General features: G+C 43.3%; 2 protein-coding genes across 2 annotated transcripts; one reads left to right on the forward strand and one right to left on the reverse strand.

The window, feature by feature from the left end:
• The first annotated feature begins 6,322 nt into the window (after nucleotides 1-6,322).
• On the forward strand, nucleotides 6,323-9,218 carry hey1 (hes-related family bHLH transcription factor with YRPW motif 1). The gene is made up of 5 exons (XM_046418361.1): nucleotides 6,323-6,572; nucleotides 6,715-6,790; nucleotides 6,914-6,997; nucleotides 7,126-7,207; nucleotides 7,489-9,218. The coding sequence occupies exons 1-5, from the start codon at nucleotides 6,487-6,489 to the stop codon at nucleotides 8,154-8,156; spliced, it is 996 nt and encodes a 331-aa protein (XP_046274317.1). The 5' UTR covers nucleotides 6,323-6,486; the 3' UTR covers nucleotides 8,157-9,218.
• A 1,724-nt stretch (nucleotides 9,219-10,942) lies between these two features.
• stmn2b (stathmin 2b) lies at nucleotides 10,943-20,801 on the reverse strand. The gene is made up of 5 exons (XM_046418522.1): nucleotides 20,633-20,801; nucleotides 14,686-14,781; nucleotides 14,382-14,554; nucleotides 13,503-13,694; nucleotides 10,943-12,762 (listed from the first exon to the last, which is right to left on the reverse strand). The coding sequence occupies exons 1-5, from the start codon at nucleotides 20,649-20,651 to the stop codon at nucleotides 12,703-12,705; spliced, it is 540 nt and encodes a 179-aa protein (XP_046274478.1). The 5' UTR covers nucleotides 20,652-20,801; the 3' UTR covers nucleotides 10,943-12,702.
• Nucleotides 20,802-21,456: the final 655 nt, after the last annotated feature.

Consider the following 21,456-nt stretch of genomic DNA (forward strand, 5'->3'; position numbering starts at 1 on the left):
TTAAGATGCTTGTAAAATGATTATTCAGAGCACAAGAAAGCATCAAAAAACAAGCATCTACAAAAAGAAGACTCTGGGAGTTAGCTTCTGAAACTTTGTGTGTGTGTGTGTGTGTGTGTGCATGTGTGTTTCTGTGTCTGTGACAGAGGGACGCCCTCGAACACTTCCCATGGGGAGACAAGACAGGGATGAGTGTCAGTGGGTCAACTTTGACACATACTTCATTTCCTCCGTGGACACACACACACACACACACACACACACACACACACACACACTGAGAACCAATGTGAAGAAGACGACCCCCCCCCCCATGACAAAACTCACAGGGGAACTGTCAGTGACAGACAACAGCAAACAATGAAACCTCGTTCAAACCCCCACCCTCCAAAAGGACAATACTGGAGTGTTTCTCTCTCTCTCTCTCACACACACACACAAACACACACAGCACTCACCCCTGTCTCACATACAGCACACCCTCCTTAAGACACCCACATTCATAAACAATGACCCTCTCGCTCCCTCACCCCGTCTCTCTCTCTCTCTCTAAGGCACAATGGTCGGGTGTCACACACGTCTGGAGCAGAATTAGCCGTCGCTTCCTTTCCCTGTCAGGGGAAACAAAGTTGGCCTTCCTCAGTGCTCCACACGGCTCTATTTATAACCAATAACAAGGCTCGCCCTCCACAGGCCTTCACTAGCTCGCTGCTCGCCGTATTGTTTCGAGCGGACGAACATCTGTCTGTGGCTAACCTGCAGACGCCGCAGCTCTCGGTGTTTGACTGTGACTCAATTTCAAAAAAAAAAAGAAAAGAAAAGTATGTAGTACTTGGCTTTAGCAAAAATATTTAAAGCCCCACCCCACATCCCACTCAAAAATGTTTTTATTCTTATTTCTACTACTCTAGTGTGTTTGAACATCACTGTGCAGAGTGATGTGTGCACAGAGTTTGACACTAGAAGGTTGTTTTCACATCCATCAGCTGAAGATGGGATGTTTCCCCTTGCTCACGTGACATTGGTGTGTGTGTGTGTGTGTGTGTGTGTGTGTGCAGGAGATGAGCTTAAGACAGCATGACTGGAAGTAAACTACGGTCCAACACGCAGCTTGTGTGATGTGGAAACTTGAAGCCGCCAGGACATAAACACAGAGAGAGGACTTTTCAGAGATGTTTTGTGTTCATTGGTTAAACTTTTGAAATGAAAAATTTTTATTTTCTTCAATTATGGGTTCTTCAGTGGGGGGGATTTAATGTAATTTTAAACAACTGTAACATTTTTTTTGTGTGGGAAAACCTTATCAAGCATAAGTGATTATTCATTGATTATTCAGAGCAGAATATCAGTTTGTGTGTATTTATAAAGACTTCAAAGATCCTAAGTGTTTTAGTTGACATCTGTGTTACATAACAAACTAAGTCTGCTGCCGTTTTCTACAGTTTCTGTCTAGTTTACATTCGTCCTTCCCTTACATCCCTAATTTACCTCTATCTTTTCTTTTACATTTATGTTATTGTCATCTTAACAGACCCCTAAAATAAACTGAGCAAAAATGATAACCCAAATCAGACACAAGACAAAAAACAAAACAAAACAAAAAAAAAAAAACACTGAACTTCATCAGTCAGCATATGCTGAGAGTGATTTATTACATCACGATGTTTTTAGCATAAAGCAATGATAAAACTCACCGAAACTTACCGAATATATATAAATCACAAACAAATAATATACTCCATACATAAGACATTCACCCTTATTCTCAATTAAAAAGTTATTTAGATTTTTTTTTTTTTTTTGCCTAATCAAGCTTCAAAGAAGTTATATGTTGTTCAGGTTGTAAAGCATTGATGAAAATATGTGATTTGTGGTTTTATAAATAAAAACTGACAGTGTGTTGCACTTTGCAGGGATATGAGAACAGACTGGGATGATGGCAGATTACAAACCTGAAAAAACACCAGCTTTATCCTTTAACATCAGTCATCAGCGGAGTCAGCCAGGATATGATTCAGTTGTCCGAAAAAGAGGAGGAGGACGAGGATGAGGGCTGGTTTAACTGATACTTTAAGTGCTGTTTTGTCTCACTATTATTAATCAGAGCTAGTTTATATGCCACACAATTAACATGACCAAATTTATTTCCTTTGCACTAGAATTACAGTGCACACTCATCTTGACCCTGACCAGTAGCACGATTACTGTATCATAATGTCACTGTATAATCAACTTCATATTAAACTTCTATTAAAGACACGCCAGACGTGAAACATGACTGAACAAAAACGTTTGCTCGTGCTGAAAAATGTTGTCTCAGTAGCAGTCAGACACCATCAAGAACAGCCTGAGCAGTTAACAGTTCAGCGTGACTTTGTTTGGTTAAGCAGTAACTGAGAGTTCCTGAACACGATATCAACATCGTTCATCAACGTCGCTCTGTCGACACTGCAGCCTCGCTTCATTTACCCTCACTGAAGTCATGTCGATCCACACGAGCTTTCTGCAGGAAATCAAAGCCAAACAAACCAATACGACTAAACGCCTGATGACATGTGGACCATTGTGTAAATATGTGCAAAAGATGTAATTGCACATAATGCAAAAAAAAAATAAATAAAAAATATGGAACATGTACAGCACTGAAGTGAATTTACTGATGGAACCCTTCAATAAAACTGCTTCAAAGGCTGAGTGTGCACACACAACTCCAAGCATTTCCTTCTGGTAAGACAGCCTAGACTCAATTTTCGTCTGCACTGCTGACATGTTATTGCTGACAGAAATGTACTCGTGGCTTGCTAATAAACTGAAATTCAAAACTGTTTTTGACTGCACAGTGTGAGTGGGCAGAGGGCATGGAAACGTATCATTTTGTGGCCAAAATTTCAGGATGATCTGCCAATTAATTTCTAAATAAATTTCTTAATGTCTACCGTTAGAACAGACAGTGAACCATCAATATTCAGTGTCTGGCAGCTAAAGAGAGGGTTTGGAGAGAAAAATTACTGTTGACTTCATTCTGACAGCAAAAAGTACTGACCGAGAGGGAGAAAAGAGTGAGGACGCGATTCAAGAAAACAACACAGAGGAAACTATAAAATAAAATAGACATTTAAGAAAAAGAGAAATGAACACGAGCGAGGAGAGATCAGTGGAAGTGAACCGTCACAGCAACCCTGATTATTTTGGCCCCTGAGTTTGAGTCGGTTCGGTGGCCTGGTTTGCAGCGGGACAAGAGGCGGGGAGGATGAGGATGAGGAGGAGGAGGAAGAAGAGGAGGAGGGGGAGAGGGAGGGGATTTGATGATGTCGTGTTGCGGGCCCTCACCTTCAAAGGGCGGCCCCTGAAAGGCCCTACTAATCACAACATGTGATGAGACCGGTAGAACAAAGACAGCCGTGCAGAAAATAACAGCGTGGGAACTCTCGGTGAACTTGAAATACAACAAGAGGGCTTACTCCCACCTCCTCTTCTCCCCCTCCTCCCACTCCCCCTGGTCTCATACACACACACACACTTACACAGAGTCAGCAACTAATGTGGATGCACACCTGTGTTTATTGTGACAAAGGCTTCGGGTTGCATGAACTCAGACGCATGTGAACGCAACTCCCATACTCCTACTCCCCAACACACACGCACACACAGCTCACCAATAATCATTTGGATGTATGTGGGACTGCATCTGTGTGTCTGTCCTGCTATAAGTGTAGCCTTGTACAACAACAATAAGATGAAAACAGCTCTAAGTGCTTCCTCTCATTCATATAAACCAAACAAGGCAGCCTCGTCTCTCTCTGATGATTATTACGCCTTTGGTTGCTTCCCACTGATAAGGATCGCCGCACTACTGTGTGCACGCGCGTGTGAGTGTGTGTGTGCATGTGTGTGCGTGCGTGTGGTGTGACACTGATCCGAGATTTAGTGATTTCTGTTGACCAAAGTACATTCCCTCAGAGAATGAATGGTGGTGTGTATAATTTGTACTGCAATATTGTTTTCATGTCTGATTAATCAGGATTTTGTGTTTCCTTGCTGCCTTTCAGTTTCGTTGCCTAGAGGGGATATTTCGCAGGAGGCATTATTTATTCTAAAAAAGTGACCTTCACTGACATTTTGAAGCGTGGCTTTTCTTGTCAGACAGCTGGACTGGTTTTGAGAAATGCCAGCGTGCTGCCAGCATCAACTGGTTTCACTGTGGATTGCAAACAATATTAATGAGATGTTGAAAAAGGCTGTCTGATATTATAGATAAGTCTGAGCAGCATTGCAAAATGGATGTCTGTGTGTTAAATCTGCATGATAAGCCAATCAAACTGCTAGATCTTTTTTCTGAGATTGTGGAGAAGACTCTTATGATACCCTTACGATATGGTTTTATAGTTAGAGGAAAAGATCAATGCTACTCTCTTGTCTGTATGGTAAGTACTGAAGCTTTAGCAAGCGGGTGGTTAGCTTAGCTTAGCATAAAGACCTGAATCAAGAGGAAACAACCAAAAATAACAAATCCAGCTACCTAAGACTCGATACTAAACATATCTCACTGGCTGGTCTGGTTAAAAAAAATGTTTTTTGGGAGCTGTTGTTGAGTGTGAAGTTGAAATGGGATGAACAAGCAATCAGCAGCTCCTAACAGACATGAACAGACACTGCACACCTTCCTTTAACACACTTGGTTTGAAGTAGACAGTTAACAGATCTCTGCTAAACTTCAATCTTCTGGATCATTACCGCAATAAAACAATCACACGAGAATAATAATGATGGTGAGAAGGGGGAGGAGGAGGAAGAGGAGGAGAATCATGAAAAGGAGAATCTTATAATAAAGTGATTTTAAATGTGTACATAACTTAAGTTACAAGCCTATTAGGCTTTATGTTGTCCTTTTCTATGGCGTGACTTTTGTGTATTGAATACCACAGTCCCCGCAGGAGACCCTCCAGTGAAGATCTCCAGCTCCACATGCAGTAACATGAGCCCTTCATGTATACAAACATACACCAGCAGCTCTGTCAAATTATTTGGGGAGTGTGACCATTATGGGAGCCACCGGTCTCGTGGTGGTGGTGGTGATGTGGAAACTTGCTTTGATTGCATTATGCTCTTTTGTTGAATGCGCTCTTTAAAAAAAAAAGGGTCCTTGAAGTCCCCACAGCGTCTCTGCCGTGCATGAGGTCTCTCTGTGGGGTAAGATTAGACTTGGTGGCTTCCTTTAGTTGCGGCAGTGCTCCCTGTCTCTCCGGGCTGAGTTAGTATTGGATTACAGGTTCACACGCTCGCTCGCAGACCGCCCGTCGCCCCGACCAATTGCTCCATTCATTCCAGCGCCGGAGACGGCCGTCGGCCTCTGATTGGTTATCAGCGCCGGTTAGGGAACTTTCCCACGGCCAGCGCGTGCTGACAGCCGGCCAGCCACTCCTCATCACCACCGGGACACAGACGAGGGAGGAGGCGTGGGTGGGGTGGGGTGGTGGTGAAGGGAGGGCCTGGCCTCGGACCGAAAGTCCATTGGACCGCTGTCAAAGTTTCTCCAAAGATCCTCTGTGTTTTTTAAGATGAGTCACTCTAACGCATAGCGTCACAAATACCCACTGCGCTTCAATTTTCAGCAGGAAAACAGAACCAGGATTTCAGTGTTGAGTTGTTGCATGTTGTACAGAGTGAGGCAAAGAAATTCAAAAGCTTCCTTCTACAGTACAAAGAGGATGAATAGTATGCCTACATTTAAAGAAAAACACGTTGTCTTTGTGTGGTCTTAATCTATTTGCCCTGTCAGAAAAGTCAGAAAAACAAAAGTGTTCCCCCAATTTGGAATTAATAACAAAACTACAACGGTAGTTTCGTGTGAAACAGTAGCCTGCCAGAAGCCATCAGCTTGACTTAAAAAAATAAATCCGTTTCAGTTTCAGTTTGACTCAGGTACTCATGAAAAAAATCTTAATTCAGGTATTTAAAAAAACTAAATAGATAAAACATGAGATTTCATTCTTGACCTTGGAAGCAGCAGTTGAATTTTTTTCAGGAGCTTTTTATCATGTCACACAGTCTTCCTCAGCAGATGGAGTCATCCAAGTACCGTTTCTTTTAATCTCATATCTGAAACCACCACAGACAAACACTGCTAACAACAAAATGTGTTTTCATAATAAAATATCAGAGGTCGGCCTCTAAACTTCTACATCACTTCCAAAGCCTCCAATAACATCCACAGAGTGAAAGGTCTTGACTTTTTTCTCCTCTCTCTGACTTGTCAAAGGATGAGCTTGGGCCAACTGCGCTGTCACTCAAACCCACTGCCGCTTTCTGATTGGCTGTCTTGACTCGATGCCCCGCCCCTGTTGGCCGGCACCACAGTTGAAATGACACCGTGGGAAAGCTGTGCGCTTCAAACGGAGGCGCTCCGGGCAAAGTTGGGCAGACGAACGTCAGACGGCGACGCAGCAGACACGGCAAAACTGAAGGACTATTGTGGACGAATCAAAAATGAAAAGGAATCACGATTTTAGCTCCTCAGACAGCGAGCTGGATGAGACTATTGAGGTGGAAAAGGAGAGCGCGGATGAGAATGGGTGAGTTATTTTTAAGTCATTCACATTAACGGATAGCCTTGATGGAATAAACGCCTGTAACGCTACAGCTTTAGCATCTATGATCAAAGTCGGAAAATTCAAATGGATATTGACTAACTGTCCCCGTTTCACGTGTCTTCAGGAACATGAGCTCTCCTCTCGGCCCCATGTCTCCCACCACATCAACTCAGGTGCAGGCGAGGAAAAGGCGTCGAGGAGTAAGTGGATTTATGTTCATGGAAAACAGAGAAGTCCGTTCGTGCAGCTGGAGTCCCTGTGCGTAATTTTGTCAAAGGCACACATTATGGAAATAGCTAAATAATGTTTCTGCCATTCCTCAGATCATTGAGAAACGGCGCCGGGACAGAATCAACAACAGCCTCAGCGAGCTTCGCAGGCTGGTTCCCAGCGCCTTTGAGAAACAGGTGAGCAACTTTCACGTCTCTTACCCAAAGTGACCAATGAGGTCCAGAAATATGAAAGCCACGTCGTGCATTCATGCTCATTTTGGATTATTTCTGACTGGCTCCTTTTTGTCTCCCCCACGCTGAAGGGCTCAGCCAAACTTGAGAAAGCAGAGATTTTGCAGATGACTGTTGACCATCTGAAGATGCTTCATGCTGCTGGAGGCAAAGGTATGTCTGGGATCCATTAACTGTTCCCACAAAACACCTTTCACTCCATGTGTTTAAGACTGCAAAACTGATTGCATTTATATAGATTATAAACTGGTCTGGCAGGCTTTCCAGTTATATCCGACTTGTTTTGAATGATTATTTACTCTTTAACAGTCCCAGTGCCAGGGGCGTATTGATTCATGTCAAACAGCTCCTACTGTTCTGGACAAACTTGTTTTGTGGTGTGCAGTTCAGGTGATTATGTAAACTCATCTTCCGTATTCTTGCCCTAACCTCAGGATATTTTGACGCCCATGCCCTGGCAATGGACTACCGTGGACTGGGTTTCAGGGAGTGCCTGGCTGAGACGGCCCGATATCTGAGCATAATCGAAGGCTTGGACAGCACAGATCCTCTGCGGCTCCGTCTGGTCTCCCACCTTAACAACTACGCCAGTCAAAGAGAGGCTCACTCTGGCCTAAGTCACCTGGCTTGGGGCTCTGCATTTGGATCCCCTCCTCCCCACCTGACCCACCCTCTCCTCCTCCAGCACCAACAGCACCAACCCTTGGCACCTTTACCCCGCAGCACCACCAGCAGCCCACAAACTCCTCTGTCATCTGGGCCCGCCTCATCCACCTCTTCCTCCTCCTCCTCTTCATCATCTTCATCGGTTGCGGAGACTCACGCCCCAGGCAAGCGAAGCGGCAGTGCCACTCCCCACTCAGATCAAGGCCCGATCCGGGTTCCCCCCAGCACTGCCGCTCCCACCACCGTCCACCCCGCCTTGGTCTCCTCGTCAGCGTCCAAGCTCTCCCCTCCCCTTCTCTCCTCCCTCTCAGCGTTCCCCTTCCCCTTCAGTGCCTTCCCCCTCATCTCCCCCACCACCACCATCAGCCCCCCAGTCCCAACATCCAGTGTGGGCAAGCCCTACAGACCCTGGGGTATGGAGATAGGAGCTTTCTGACTGAAATGAAAACCTCAACACAATCTACAAATAGACTCACTACCCAGCTGAGCTGGACTTTCAAGGACAAGACTTTTTGTTTTCCCAGCTAAGAAAATACTATTTTTTTCTATGATGTTGACATCCCACAGAAGATACATCTAGCTATAGGATTTTTATTTTCTTACTAATGTATTAGAAGACAAAAAAAAAAAAAGAACAGTGAGGAGGGAGACCACGACTAAAAAGCAACAGGGGTGATTTATCGAAACTGATCTCTGTTCCTGCCCACCTCTTTAGAAGTCTCACCCACTGTTGTCAGCCTATCAGGAATGGCTTTTCCAGATGGTCAAGCAGTCGCCGCCCGTCAAGTTCCTGGGCGAAACTGTCTCCTCTTTGTTTATCCCTCTGAGCTGAAACACCCAGTGCTGGTGCCCTGGTTACATACAGAGAGAGAGAGAAAGTGGGGGTGGGGGTGAAAGAAGGGGCTGAGGTGGTCGAGAGTCACCCCCCTTTTTACAGCATTTTATGGGGTGGAATAACCGAAACCAGGTGTTTGTTTGACTAAACACTGGGAACAGAAGTTAGCTACCAGCTTGGTTGAAGTAAACGTAGCCATAATTTACCCCCAGCCTCTGAAGTTTGTATGGTGCTCCATTGTTTAAGTTTGCCTTCCTCGAGTTATGTTTCCTCTCTACAGTAAATCTTATCCTTAACAACTGAGGCTTTGCATATGACTTTCCAGATTCTACCAGCTTTACAATATTTTCATCTTTTTATCGCCATGTTTACAAGTTATTTTCTTCTTCCTGTTCAAAGTAGCAGCATTATCAATCCTTAAAATGACTATTTGTGACAGCAACAAGGCAACCCACGTCAGTTCTTTCTCATTAAGAAAGACCGGTTCTTGGTATCCACCTGACATTTTGGCTTCTCCTGGCAAACCTCACTCTTGAGTTTGTATATTTTGATGGCTGTACAGAGCACAAGCAAGCACGGATGGTTCAGATTTCTCAGCATCTAAAAGTTGTTGCTGGTGGTATTGTCAAGTTCCCTGTAATAAAAGAGTTCAGATAAATCGTTTGTGGCTTTATCGGCATCTTTTTCTGTTTCTGAGTGTGCGTTTGCTTGTCTGTTTGTTCAAGAGCGTTTGAGATTGTGCGTGAGGGTGTGAATGTGGTTTTGAGTGCATGTATGGTATGTGTGTTTGCTTATTGATGCCTGTAGCTGTTTGTGTGTGTGTGTGTGTGTGTGTGTGTGAGTGTAGTACGTGGCAATGCCCGGTATCAGATGAGGCTGCTTGTTTCTCTCAGCCGCCCTCTGTGTGTGCACAGGAAACCATTAACAAGGAGGGGATATCCTGGACAATAGCAGCCAGGCTGGCCCCATGTGCTGCGTGGGAACTAGAGGAGGAGCAAAGAAGGAGGGAGGGCAGGTTGGAAGAGGATGAAGAAGGAAAGGAAGAAGGGATGGAGAGCGGAGTAGGATATGGAGGGAAAGGGGGAAGAAAGAATCGGGACAGGGTGATCAAAGAGAGCAGTAGAGAGAGACTGAGAAACGGTGAGAAAGGAAGTGTGCAGGGTTTTGTCCCTTTGCCATCGTTTCAGCCTTCACCAGCTGCACCTTCTGTTCTCAGCTCAGTAAGCCGTCCCCGCTTCCACTCATCCAAAGGTTTAATTACTCGCCAGAATATCCTCTATCTCTATAAAATGTCCACCCTCGCTTTCCCCCTTTGACGTCTATTGTCAGTGAGGATGATGCAGGGCCAGGCAGTGATGTAAGCTTCACTGCAGCCAAAACCACAAGGTGAGTCAGACTATTAGCAGAGGAAATTTTGTCTTTTGGCTCCCCCAGCTGGTCATAAATGGTACCTCAACAACTGAGACCCTGGAGATTGTTAAGAGTAGGAAAAACACAATACTCTGTCTTGCATTCAGAATTCTGGGTAATAAATGAAATTCATTGTGTCAAAAGTGAAAGTACTAATAATAACACATTTAAACCTTTATGTTGTTATTTTGTTAAGTATGTTATTTTATTGGATTATTGTTAGCAATGCTTCAACTTGTAAGCAGCATTTTAATGTTATAGCTTATCAAGGTGGAGCTTGTATTATATTTTAGAGACTGATCATGTTTTTTATGTTATTTTTGAATCTGTAAAATAATCAGTCACTGCACTCACACAGGAAGTAGGTGGTCTCACGTAATCTTTTGTCATTAACTCCATGTGAATATCCTTAAGGAGCTGGGATGGGTTAAATGCAGAGAACAAATTTCACTGTGCTATGGCTTTATGTGACCAATGAATAATCATATTCATCTTCTTTTTCATCTTCATCTTTGTTTCTAAAGAGCACGAGCAGTGTTTTATCAGTATTCCCAACACACGTTACTTTTGAGATAAATCTTTCCTGCTTTTATGTATGTTTAACACATGCAAAGATAAGTCAACAGTGTGAACCTGGATGAAGGTTTCAAAAAGTATAATATTTACCTTTCAAATGTTGGGGAGTGGAAGCATAAAAAACATAAGATGGGAAGTAATGTACAAGCAACCAGAACTGTACACAATCAGAGTAAATGTACTTTGTTATATTCTTTTTTTCTTTTGGGTATGATTTAAAAGGCTTTTACACAACAAATGACATGATTAGTAGTAAACAGGTTCATCTACAAGGGAAAAAATAATCAGTAGCTGAATCCCTAATAACACCTCTGATATGTTCTTTAAGGTGTCAAGATTGTCAGAGAAATCCAGTGTAATCAAGTGATGGCCGATCGCAGTGTGTGAAGGAAGAGACTCAAAAAGCCAGATTCATTCACTGAACCCCAAATCTTTATTAACCACTGCTTGCTCACAAAGATATATGTGGAGAGGGGGAAACGCACAAATGGACAGAGGAGAGAAAGAGAGAGAGAGAGGCAGGTAGGATAGTCACTGTCTGTGGTGTAGTTGTGACAGCTGTTACACACTGTGATGGTGTTGGTTTACACTTCACCGGGGCAATATCACATGGCACAAACATTCACGTATCTACCCGCCCTTTCTGAAATACACGCACACACACTCTCTCACACACTTCTATGGGCCTACCATGCGTGTGTGACCAACAGGGTTCAACCTCAGGCTTCAACACCCCTGGTTACAAACTATTTGGATACTTTAATACACTCATATACACCTTTACAGATGGCAATACTGTGTTCATGAATCATTGTTGCAGCGATACCTGTTATGGCTTCAATATCTTTCTTGTGCCAGACTCTCAGTGGCATTTACAGTGTCTTGGAGTGAAGTGCAATGATTCCAGTAGGCGCTGATGATGCTGAGCACTACTCTAGCCTCTATGAAACGGAGATAGGTGGGATTTATTTGTGGTTACCCCAGTGTAAGATTCACAGTCTGATCTCAGGTGTAGTCTGTCACTCTCCAGCATTCTTCAGATGCATTTCAACCTCAACTGTGTTGTATATTACTGTCAAGCTTGATTGGAAATGTGATTGGAAGCGTGTTTCTGAGGACTATAAGATGCCCGCAATTGGTCAGGGATGTTATGTGAGCTTTCTGGTGCCAGATGGACAGAATATAGCAAGCTCCTACTGAGCTCTGTGCTATGATTGGCTAAATGCCCACATGGAGAGCGTGTGAGTGAGTGCTTCTACAGGATGTATGTATGTATGCATGTGGAAAGATGGAGAGGTTGCAGACGGAGGGGAGGAGGATGTGGATGGGCTCATTAAATGCTATAGTGTTCTCCTGTGATACAGTCACCATCTAACTCACAGGAGTGGATGTGCAGCGATGGCTTGCAGTCCCCACAGAAAGCAAACTGCCTCCGTTTTCTTCTGCCAACTTTCCTGCACATGTCCCTCACTAATTGGAACATTGGCATAAACTGGATGGAAAATCACTCCAACCAAACAGAGATCCAATTTTGTTTCCAGATCTGCAGGGTCAAATGAGTGAGTGGCCACTTGAAGGGACAAGGGAACAGAGCCAGGATGCGGGCCTTGTGAGGACGCAGCCAGTCACAGCAAACATCAGCTAGCTGGCAAACTCACAACAAACACCTACGCCCGAAATGATTCTCAGGCTGAAATGAACATAAAAATGAACAAATCATTACATCCATATATATATATGCAAGGAGAGGAAACTTAGATAGAAAAATGGCACACTGCAATCAATACTTCTGCTGCTTGTATCGCACTGTATATAACAAAAAAAAGAAGTATTTACAAAAACCAATACCCACACGCTTGTCAATTTGATTTTTTTCTTTTCATCTGAAACAGAGCAAAAACATTCTTTTTTGGGAAGAGTGGGTGGGAGACATTAATCTTTCTTTTTTTATTACTATTTTTGCTTTTATTTTGTCCACCCCCAACCCCATTTGAACCTCCCACTGTCTCAGGCTGTGGTAATTTTATAGTAGTATGGGGGGAGTATGGCAGGGAGCTGGAGAGGTGGGGACATGTGGGAAAAGGTGTGGAAAGGGGTGTTCTTCAGGGTCAGGGTGGTGGTGGGAGGTTTGGGGGTGGGACAAAGAACCTGTTGGGGCTTCTCACGCCGTCACTTCCTCTCTCAACTCCTTGTTCCTGCGCACCTGCTGAGCATGCATCTCCTAGAAAAAACACAAACACAGATGTCACTTTTGTTTGCTTTTTTTGGTTTCTTGCTCAGTTCACCATTTCTCTACTTTTGCCATTGCAGCAACGACTGACATCTTTTCTTCGTCTCTGACAAACTTCTGTAGGCTTCTCCTGAAGGTCCTAAATTTATGTCAAGCTGGTATACAAGTCCTTTATACCGGCTTTTTTTCCCTTGTCTCCACCTGCATGTGTTTCTTTTTCATCCATATTCAAGTAAAACAGCCATGGTTATTACAATAGCACAGCAAGTTACATCTTGTGATGCTAAAGTAACTTCCTGTTTATGCAATTGAATTTGACTTTGCTTATCTGAAGATTGTTTTACATACTGCCAAAGTGTTTAGCTGGTGTATTTTTTTTGTTAAGTTTTAATCGTGCAACCCCATAAAATCCACAGTAACTTAGTGATGGAGTTCAGAAATAGCTGCATCCCAATCCAAGACTATTGTATTTTCTACTGAGCACAGTGAAGTTCTGTCCACAGTATTTTTTCTTTAGTAAGCTGTGAGGAGTTTACATTCAGCATTTAAAAGCGAGGCATTTTTAGACTCCCTGAAGCGTGTTGGTGATTTGGAAGCAACAATTAGAAACTTACTGTTCATACTAGTAAATCAGAATATTTAAAAAAAGACTCTTTTTGTACTAGTATTTTTCTTTTGGGGTGTCTGGTCAAAAATTGAAAGCTGGCTTGGACGACGCCCCTGCTCCTCACCCTCTCCTGCAGGCGCTCCATCATGGCGGTCAAGTAAGCCATCCGGTTCTCCTCAATCTGCTCCATCTTCAGCTGGAGCTTCTCCTCGGCCATGCGGCTGAAGTTGCTGTTCTCCTCCATGGCCTTGAGCAGCACATCGCGTTCATGGTCCCGCTTCTCAGCCAGGGCCAGAAGCATCTGCGCCTCCAGGGACTAGAGCAGGAAGAGTGATGAGCACCAGAGAGAATGAGTCAGAGAGCAAAGGTCATCAGTGAGGCACTGATTTACCCAATACCATCGATTGATTTTTTTTTTCTTAAATTTTAAGCATGAGCCAGAGCCAATTCAACTTATCAGAATCATACAATTTTGTTAAGCATGAAAATGTCTGGTTGTAAGAGAATTTCTCTCCTTCTCCAACTTTGTCTTCTCCTGGCATGTCCCATAAATTATAAAATATACTGTTTATTTAACTTATAGTATTGGACATCCTGAGTTAAAAAAAATCTATCAAGCTGTGTTATTGATTGTGTGATTGATTTGTTGGTGGGTTGCTGGATTTGCCAGTGGCTTGACTGACTGTATTGACTTTTGAATCAATGAGATGCAGGAATTAGCCAGTGTCACATTAGATTCGTCATGGCAGTCTTGCACCTGCAGTAGTCAGAGTGATGCGCAATCAACCAAACAACAAGACAAGAAATTAAGCGTTAAGGGAAGTCATGTAGTCACAATATACAATTAACATTAACTTGTAATAAACTGCATTCTGCTTTTGTTTTGGGTCATAGATAGTTTAGTGTATCCATTACAATAAGATTTATTACAGCTTTTTGTGGCTCTTGAATGCAAAGTGATATGTGAGCTGAGTGCAATAAAAATGACTGGAAGCATCCTTACTCTCCTCCGGTCCTCAGCTGCATCCAGTTTCTTCTGGATGTCCTCCAGGGAAAGGTCCCTCTTTGGGGGGCGGGTGATGCAGTGGGCAACATCAGACACAGGGGAGGACGGCTTCAGGATAACCTCAAAGGCCTGGCCTGAGGCCCGCTTGTTAATGGGCTTGATGTCCATGTCTGCATGTGTGTGCATTAACAAGAAAGAAAGACAGACAGAAAAATCCTTTGTTGCCTCCGTGTGACTGTACATTCAGGTGTTTTTGAAAAGGAAGCTAAAAATGGAAGTGCTCAGTATAATTATGACATACCTTCAAAGTCACCCATGATGTTTTTGCGGTTCTCAGGGTACAGACAAGAGCAGATGAGTGAGAGAACTGAGATCTCCTTCATCTTCTCTTTGTAAGCTGTGGAGGTGACACATGACTGTGTGTTACACTTGCATCTGTATGTAAACTGAGTGTAAAACACACACACTCAGACAAAATATCATTAACCTACTAACATGCAAAAAGATGAAACACTGTTAGCCCATTTCTGCCTCCACAAGAGGGACCTGATGTAAATATACAGATTTTTAGATAATTAATTATTCATCAAGTCTTCCAAAAGAAAACCTAATCAAAGGAAGTCTTGTGAAGCTGAACTGCTTCGGGTTTTGTAGGCATTTTGTGGGCTTTGTTTTCACTGAGCCACGAGGGGAGCAAGATGGATGTGTCCTCACTTGGCCTAATTTCCCCAACAGTCAAGATGCTGTCGTCCCCACAGGATTCTCCACACATCATTAGCTATGCATTTCATTTTGGTCTATTATTTATTAACGTAGACAGACCAACGCCCTGTTTCCTCTCAGCTGTTCTGTGGCTAGCACCAAAAAACATCAAAGGTTAGTTTTAGCTTTTCAGATAATTCAGAAAACAAAGAAACGGGGATTTATGATAGATATTTGAATAATCTTTGGTTTGTTTTTTATCTTCTTTGTCTGTGGCTTATGGGCAGCAGCCAAGGGTTTAGTTTATCAGCATAACACAGCAATATGACTGCCCACCCCATCCATTTAAGGTCCAAAAATTAATAACACTGAAGCAAAGCTGGCATTAAATCATACTTGCTATATTTGGCAACTGGAACCCTGCACAAGAGGGTGGGACGCAGTGCTCCAAAGAGCAGACAGTGAAAAACAGAACAACCAACCTTGTCTAACCTTGATTTCTTTTTTATTTCTGTGTTTTTGGCACCTACTACTTGGTAACATGAACCCAGAGTTCAGCAGCAGTCCCTGCAGGGAGAACGGCAAAAATACCGCAACACACTGCAGGTTGTGAGATATTCTGCTTTTAGCACATGGCTGCTGTGTTCTGTCAAGTTCCACTGCCTCATTGTGGAGATTTGCATGTGGACTGTCATATTATGGCATAATTCATCACCCACAGCACAAGGCCAACAGGGTTGAAGTGTGCCACATTGATTCATGGTTTGCAGCAGGATACAGTAGCAAAGCCAGAAATGAGATTTATTGTGAAAAGGCCTCTCCATGCTGGGGTACGGTGTACAGTATGATTAATCCAAATCCTATTCCTTGCTCATATTCCCTGCTCAATCTCTCTTCTTCGTCTTCTTCTTCATGCTGTGTCTCGCTTTCTGCCCTGCAGACTGGCAGACGCCACGGTAATGTGATCAACTCTCAGATGCAGCTCTCACTACTCTCTGATGGCCTTGTTAACCCCTTCCCTGAGGAGGAAGTGAGAGAGCGGGGAGCAGAGTAGGGGGTGCAGAAAAACAGAGAAATACAGGAAGAAAGGCGACAGGGGGTTGAGTAGGAATGAAGATAAAGTAGAGTTTGGTAGAGAAAAAGAAAGTGGATTGATTTCTCCCAGATGAAAGGAGGATGAGAGGGGAGAAGATGGAGGAAGATGGAGAAAATGTTTGGCTGTTGGGGTAGGGCTTGGCAAACATGGCAACACCTTTCTAATATAAACAGACAGACAGTAGGATTAAAAACCAGCAAAGGGGGCAGTTCCCAGTGGGACTCGGAGCCACCATCAACTGCCCCCAGGACAGCCTAATGGAAGCAGCCACCTCAGGTGGATAGCACTCTAATTTGTAATTAGTGGACCGCACCATTTCTGCTGACAAAAGAGGGGGGAACAGAGCTTCTGGAGGGTTGTCACAGGCTCATTAACTGCTGTGTGTATGTCAAGACCCCAGCAGCCATTTTCTCCCACACCCAGCCCGACTTGACAGCTGAAGACTCAAGCAGTTAACACTTCAGTGGAGCAGGTAATTTGGGTTAAGTGCTCATGGAGCAAATCAGCAGAGATTCTTGTTCAGTGGTTTCCAAGTTCTGGGTGGGACCTCTCCTGGGTTCAATTACCTTTTGAAACTCAATGTTTAGATCTAGATTTCTAGTTCAGAGCTGTGACAAAAGATTATTTATATAATCATATCAGATTAATCAGATTATTTTCTTGATTAATTTATTTATACATTTCTTGGTTATTTCTTAATTAATTTAATGACCTGGTGGGCCTGTCAAACATAATAAAACTGAAAAGTTCCTTTCACCTTTGTTTTGTGCAGCCAGCAGTCCTACAACCCAAGCATAGTCCATTTATATTGATATTTAACAGAGAAGAGCAGCACATCTTTACAAGTGAAGAGCTGGAATCATCAAAAGTTCAGCATTTTTATTTAAAAAATGACTAATCTTTGCAGCACGGTTCTAGTTTTGTCTGAGGTGAGTAATACTTGGCTTTTGACTGCATCAGAGTAAGATTCATGTCTTTGTTATCTTGGAAGATAAGCACTCAGTGTAAATTGAAACAGCTCTCTAACTGAGCTGTGGAGATTCTTCTTTTATGTCCCTAATCAAAAATATATGAGATTCTCTATTGTGCAAAAATATGAAATTGCTGCTGTATTTCTCCTGAGAGAAAATATCTTTTCCTTCTGCAGTAATAAGCTCATTCCCAGCTCAGGCACATAAAAATGACAAATGATTCAGCATGACAGTCCACAGCAGGAAGTGTCCAAACACCACCATCGAACATGTTGGCTGTGTTTTAAACATGTTGGGTCAGGTTCCTATGCCAATCTGAGATGAGACCAAATAATTTGAAATGCAGACGACACCAATTTAATGCTCCCACCCCAATCCAGTGGACTGGTTTCAACCAGTCATTTCTGCATCCTCCCAGAGAGCTGCTCCTCTTGTCCCGACTACAGCCAGCACACTGCACTTCCTCTTTCAATCCATCAGCCAAAGAGCACAGATCATCAATATCTACTGTACCTCCTCCCCCGCAAGCATCCCTCTTCACCAGCACCTTCTGCATCCCCAAGCCTCCGTTTCATCTGTTGCTGATGTATTCTCCCTCTCGATCCCATTTTATCATCCTCTATTTTTCTCCTGCTCTCCCCGCATCTCCTGGGAGCTTCATTTCTGTGTTGGTGCAAACCATCACAATTCTGTTTAGTACTTTTCTTTTTCTTTACTTTTCTAATTCCTCTCAACCACCAACCTCTTCCTTCCTGTCTTCATCTTCTCTGAAACGCCCAACACCCGACAATGAGAATCTTATCAAGAGAACGGTGAACAACCTGCGAAAGATAGTGTGCCTTTTTTCTCAAAACATGTAAAAGATAGATAGAGCATGAGCAAACTGTGCATAAAAGCTGTCAAAATGTGACCCTGTGTGTCACAGTGTTCTCTGCCCTTCTGGCTCCTATAACCTAGCAGCACACTAGGCTTGTGGTCAGCACAAATAGGCCCTTTACACAAGGGCTACCTGACAAAAAATTATGAAGGTATTACTGCGGCAAAATTGGCTATTAACTGAAGGATTATGACCCCCAGATGACCAAAGGCCCGTCCAGACATTTGATGTAGGAGGGAAGGGCCAGTGGTAAGTTGCTCCCGGACCGCGCCCTGTGTCTGTCCAAGGAGACCACTGTAGGGCTGCAACTAAAGATCATTTTCAATTAAAAGAAAATATATTTTAGTTTATATGTCATTCAATTGTGAAAACAGTCGATTCAGTTTCCTGAAGTGCAGGGCGAAAGTCTTGTTTTGTCTGACAACCATCCCAAAACCCAAAGAAGTTCACTTTGTTATCACACGAAGTCAAGAAAAGCAGCCAGGTATAACAAGAGAATTTGTGGCATTTTGGCTTGAAAATTAACTTAAATGGCCGATTATCAACATGGTTACATTTCTGTCTGCGTGACTGTTTCAGTTCCAGATCAGGGCATTAAAAGTGCACAGAGATGTTGTGTTGCCAAATATTAAAGAAGGAAAACGGTTTCTACCAAAACCTAAAACAAATTTTTCCAGACTAGCGTGCTTAAATGTTTGAACTGTTTCACCCAGATGCTGATTATCACAAGTGATGAGCAGATCACGAGCACATGGGAGACCATCACCGCTGGATCGATGTCACCTCTTATACAGTCATCTGAAGCAGTAATGGGAGTGTCCTGCACTGATCGATGGGACTTGGTGATAAACTGGGATGAAACATGAGTCTAGACTTATAAGCTTTACACACATTACGACAGAGTGATGCAGATAATAGGATGGAAAATATAGCTGGATTTTGACGAGACTAGTTGTTTGAAAATTGCTGGTACAATTGCCCGATAAACGTCTGTTTCTGTACTCAGGGAAATTGATTTAAGGAAACCAGACGAATGACCACACCTAACTGGAAATGACAAGTGTGCATGATAAGGATCAGGAAGAGTGCTTAGAGGCTTTAATGCACGCAGGAGTGGTTCTGAGCCACAGGTTTGATTGTGAGACGGCGGATACATCTAGAAGCTTTAGGGTCTGTCTAGGGTTTATGAAAGTCCCCACAAATTCACATTTACACAGGAGTATTTATCTTGATTTACATTCCTTTAATGCAGTGCTAAAATATTAAGAGCTGACATGAACTCAGCGACCTGCTGGGTGCTGATTGGCACGAGTGTGTGCTCCCTGCCCGCCCTGTTCTGCCTGTCCACAGCTCAGATCATGGAGGAAAAAAGAGGAGACGAAGGAGGAGGACAGGGGGATAAATATAACCGTCATGGTTTCGTTGTCAGCGTCCCACAGCACAGACACCAGGACCCTTACCACTGTCTGTCTGCATGCTCCCCCCCATCCATCAGGTGCCTAGTCAACCAGAAAACAAACAGACTATCCCCTAGACTGGCCACACACACAGGTTGCACTCACAAGGTGATACGTTCAAATAATCCAATCCACATGTAGATGAAATATATCAATATTCTTGATCTGGAAATTCAGAGGTTGACACAAAAACCAAATGCCTACCAGCTGCCATAGCATGCGATCTCACCTCTTCATATATCCCTACCAAATACTGTCACATTATGATATTGTGGCCTGATGACAGTACAGTTATGGAACATAAGAGACAACATTTACAGTCTATAACCTTCATTATAGGATTGGAGTCTGGTCTTCCTGAGACCACATTCATTTTCATCGCCAGTTGTAAATTCTTCTCTTGACTGCAAAGCAATTCTGGAGAAAGGATGAAGGATGCTCTCTCTCTCTTTCTGTCTCTCTCTCTCTCTCTCTCTCTCTCTCTCTCATTCATGCCTTTAGCGGTCACCCACAAAATTGGTTCATCAGGCTTTACACTTCAGACACATAAGATGGCCCAGTTTTCATAAGGAGATTTGATACGGTGAAAATATTTCACACCCTGGAGAGCGACTGGCTCGCTTTGAAGGGACCGGGGATGTTGGGTGGGGTCGCTGGCGCTGCATTATGCTGCACGGCTCTGAGTCAGGCAATATGAGGGGCAGGTGCGGCAGGCAGGCACAAAATGCTGCTATGTGAGGAGAAAAAAAAAACTCGCCTTTCTCTTGTCGATAAGTATTCATTCTCTTTAATTCTCTTGCTTCAAACTGAATTAAAAACAAAAATATATATACATGCGTCATTGATACGGTAAACTGAATCCTCCCATTGGCTCATATTGATCAGCACCAATCTGAGTTAAGGATGAGGAAAAAAAAACAGGGAAATAATCTTGAATTCGAAGCAGAGAATAGAGGGGAAAAAATACTATTTCTATCACGCAACTTAATATTATAGACTTGCAAAGGAGTTTGGCCGCTCCCTCTCATCAGCCCTCAGCATCCTTTTGTGCCGTGGGTGTCGCCACAGCCCGTCAGCATCCTCAAACCTGCGAAGCCGCTGTTATGTCTGAAGACAAAAAAATATATTTTAAGTGCAAAACTCACCAATTGCGGTCTTAGCCATTTCTGTAGGGTGGCTGGCTGGAGGAGTGTGCGTCGGCAGCTGGATGCTGTAGCTGTATCTCGGAGTGAAAGGACTGCTGGTAAGGCACTGAGTCAGCAGAGACGGGGGCTGCCGGTGCGCCTGGTGGTCTGTGATAAACTGCGTCAAGTCGGCGGAAAATAACTAGAACGCAACCGGAAAAGCGTAGACTTGGCCTTCAAAATAAAATACACAAACATGTTCATTTAGAAACACAAGACTCAACACAGATTCATGCAGATAAGAAGAGATGCCACAATTTATCGGTAGTTATTTTGATAGCCTAACTGATAGGTAAATTTAGTCATTTAACAAGCTAATATGCAAAACTAATTTCCTGGTTCCAGCCTCTCAGATTTAAAACAGAAAAGCAATCCACTTTTTTGTGTCTTTGTTCGCAACGCACTAAAACGTTATATTACGAGGCTTTATTTTGAAACGAATAACAGGAAGTCTTGATATATCATTGGACTGTCTTGACACAGGGCCAGTAATGAGCGTTTATGTGCCTCCCAGTGCATATTGGCTAACATGCTCCCTTGACGCGCCTTTGCTTAACCAAAGGCCTGACAAATCCAATGTCCCCTTGTACGGGAGAGTTCAGGCTCTCAACAGTGTGGGTGTTTCCCTCTTTGTTCGTGTGGTGATGATGAGCAGGGAAGAAACATCCGCTCTCTCTGTCCATGGTGCTGACATAAGAAGCATGATTTCAGAAAACGATAACGTTTCAATTTTGCATACTTTATTTATTTATTTATTTTAACATTTTCAGAGAATTTAGTTTGAA

This window comes from Scatophagus argus, chromosome 17 (genome assembly GCF_020382885.2).
Source record: "Scatophagus argus isolate fScaArg1 chromosome 17, fScaArg1.pri, whole genome shotgun sequence".
Lineage (NCBI taxonomy): Eukaryota > Metazoa > Chordata > Actinopteri > Scatophagidae > Scatophagus > Scatophagus argus.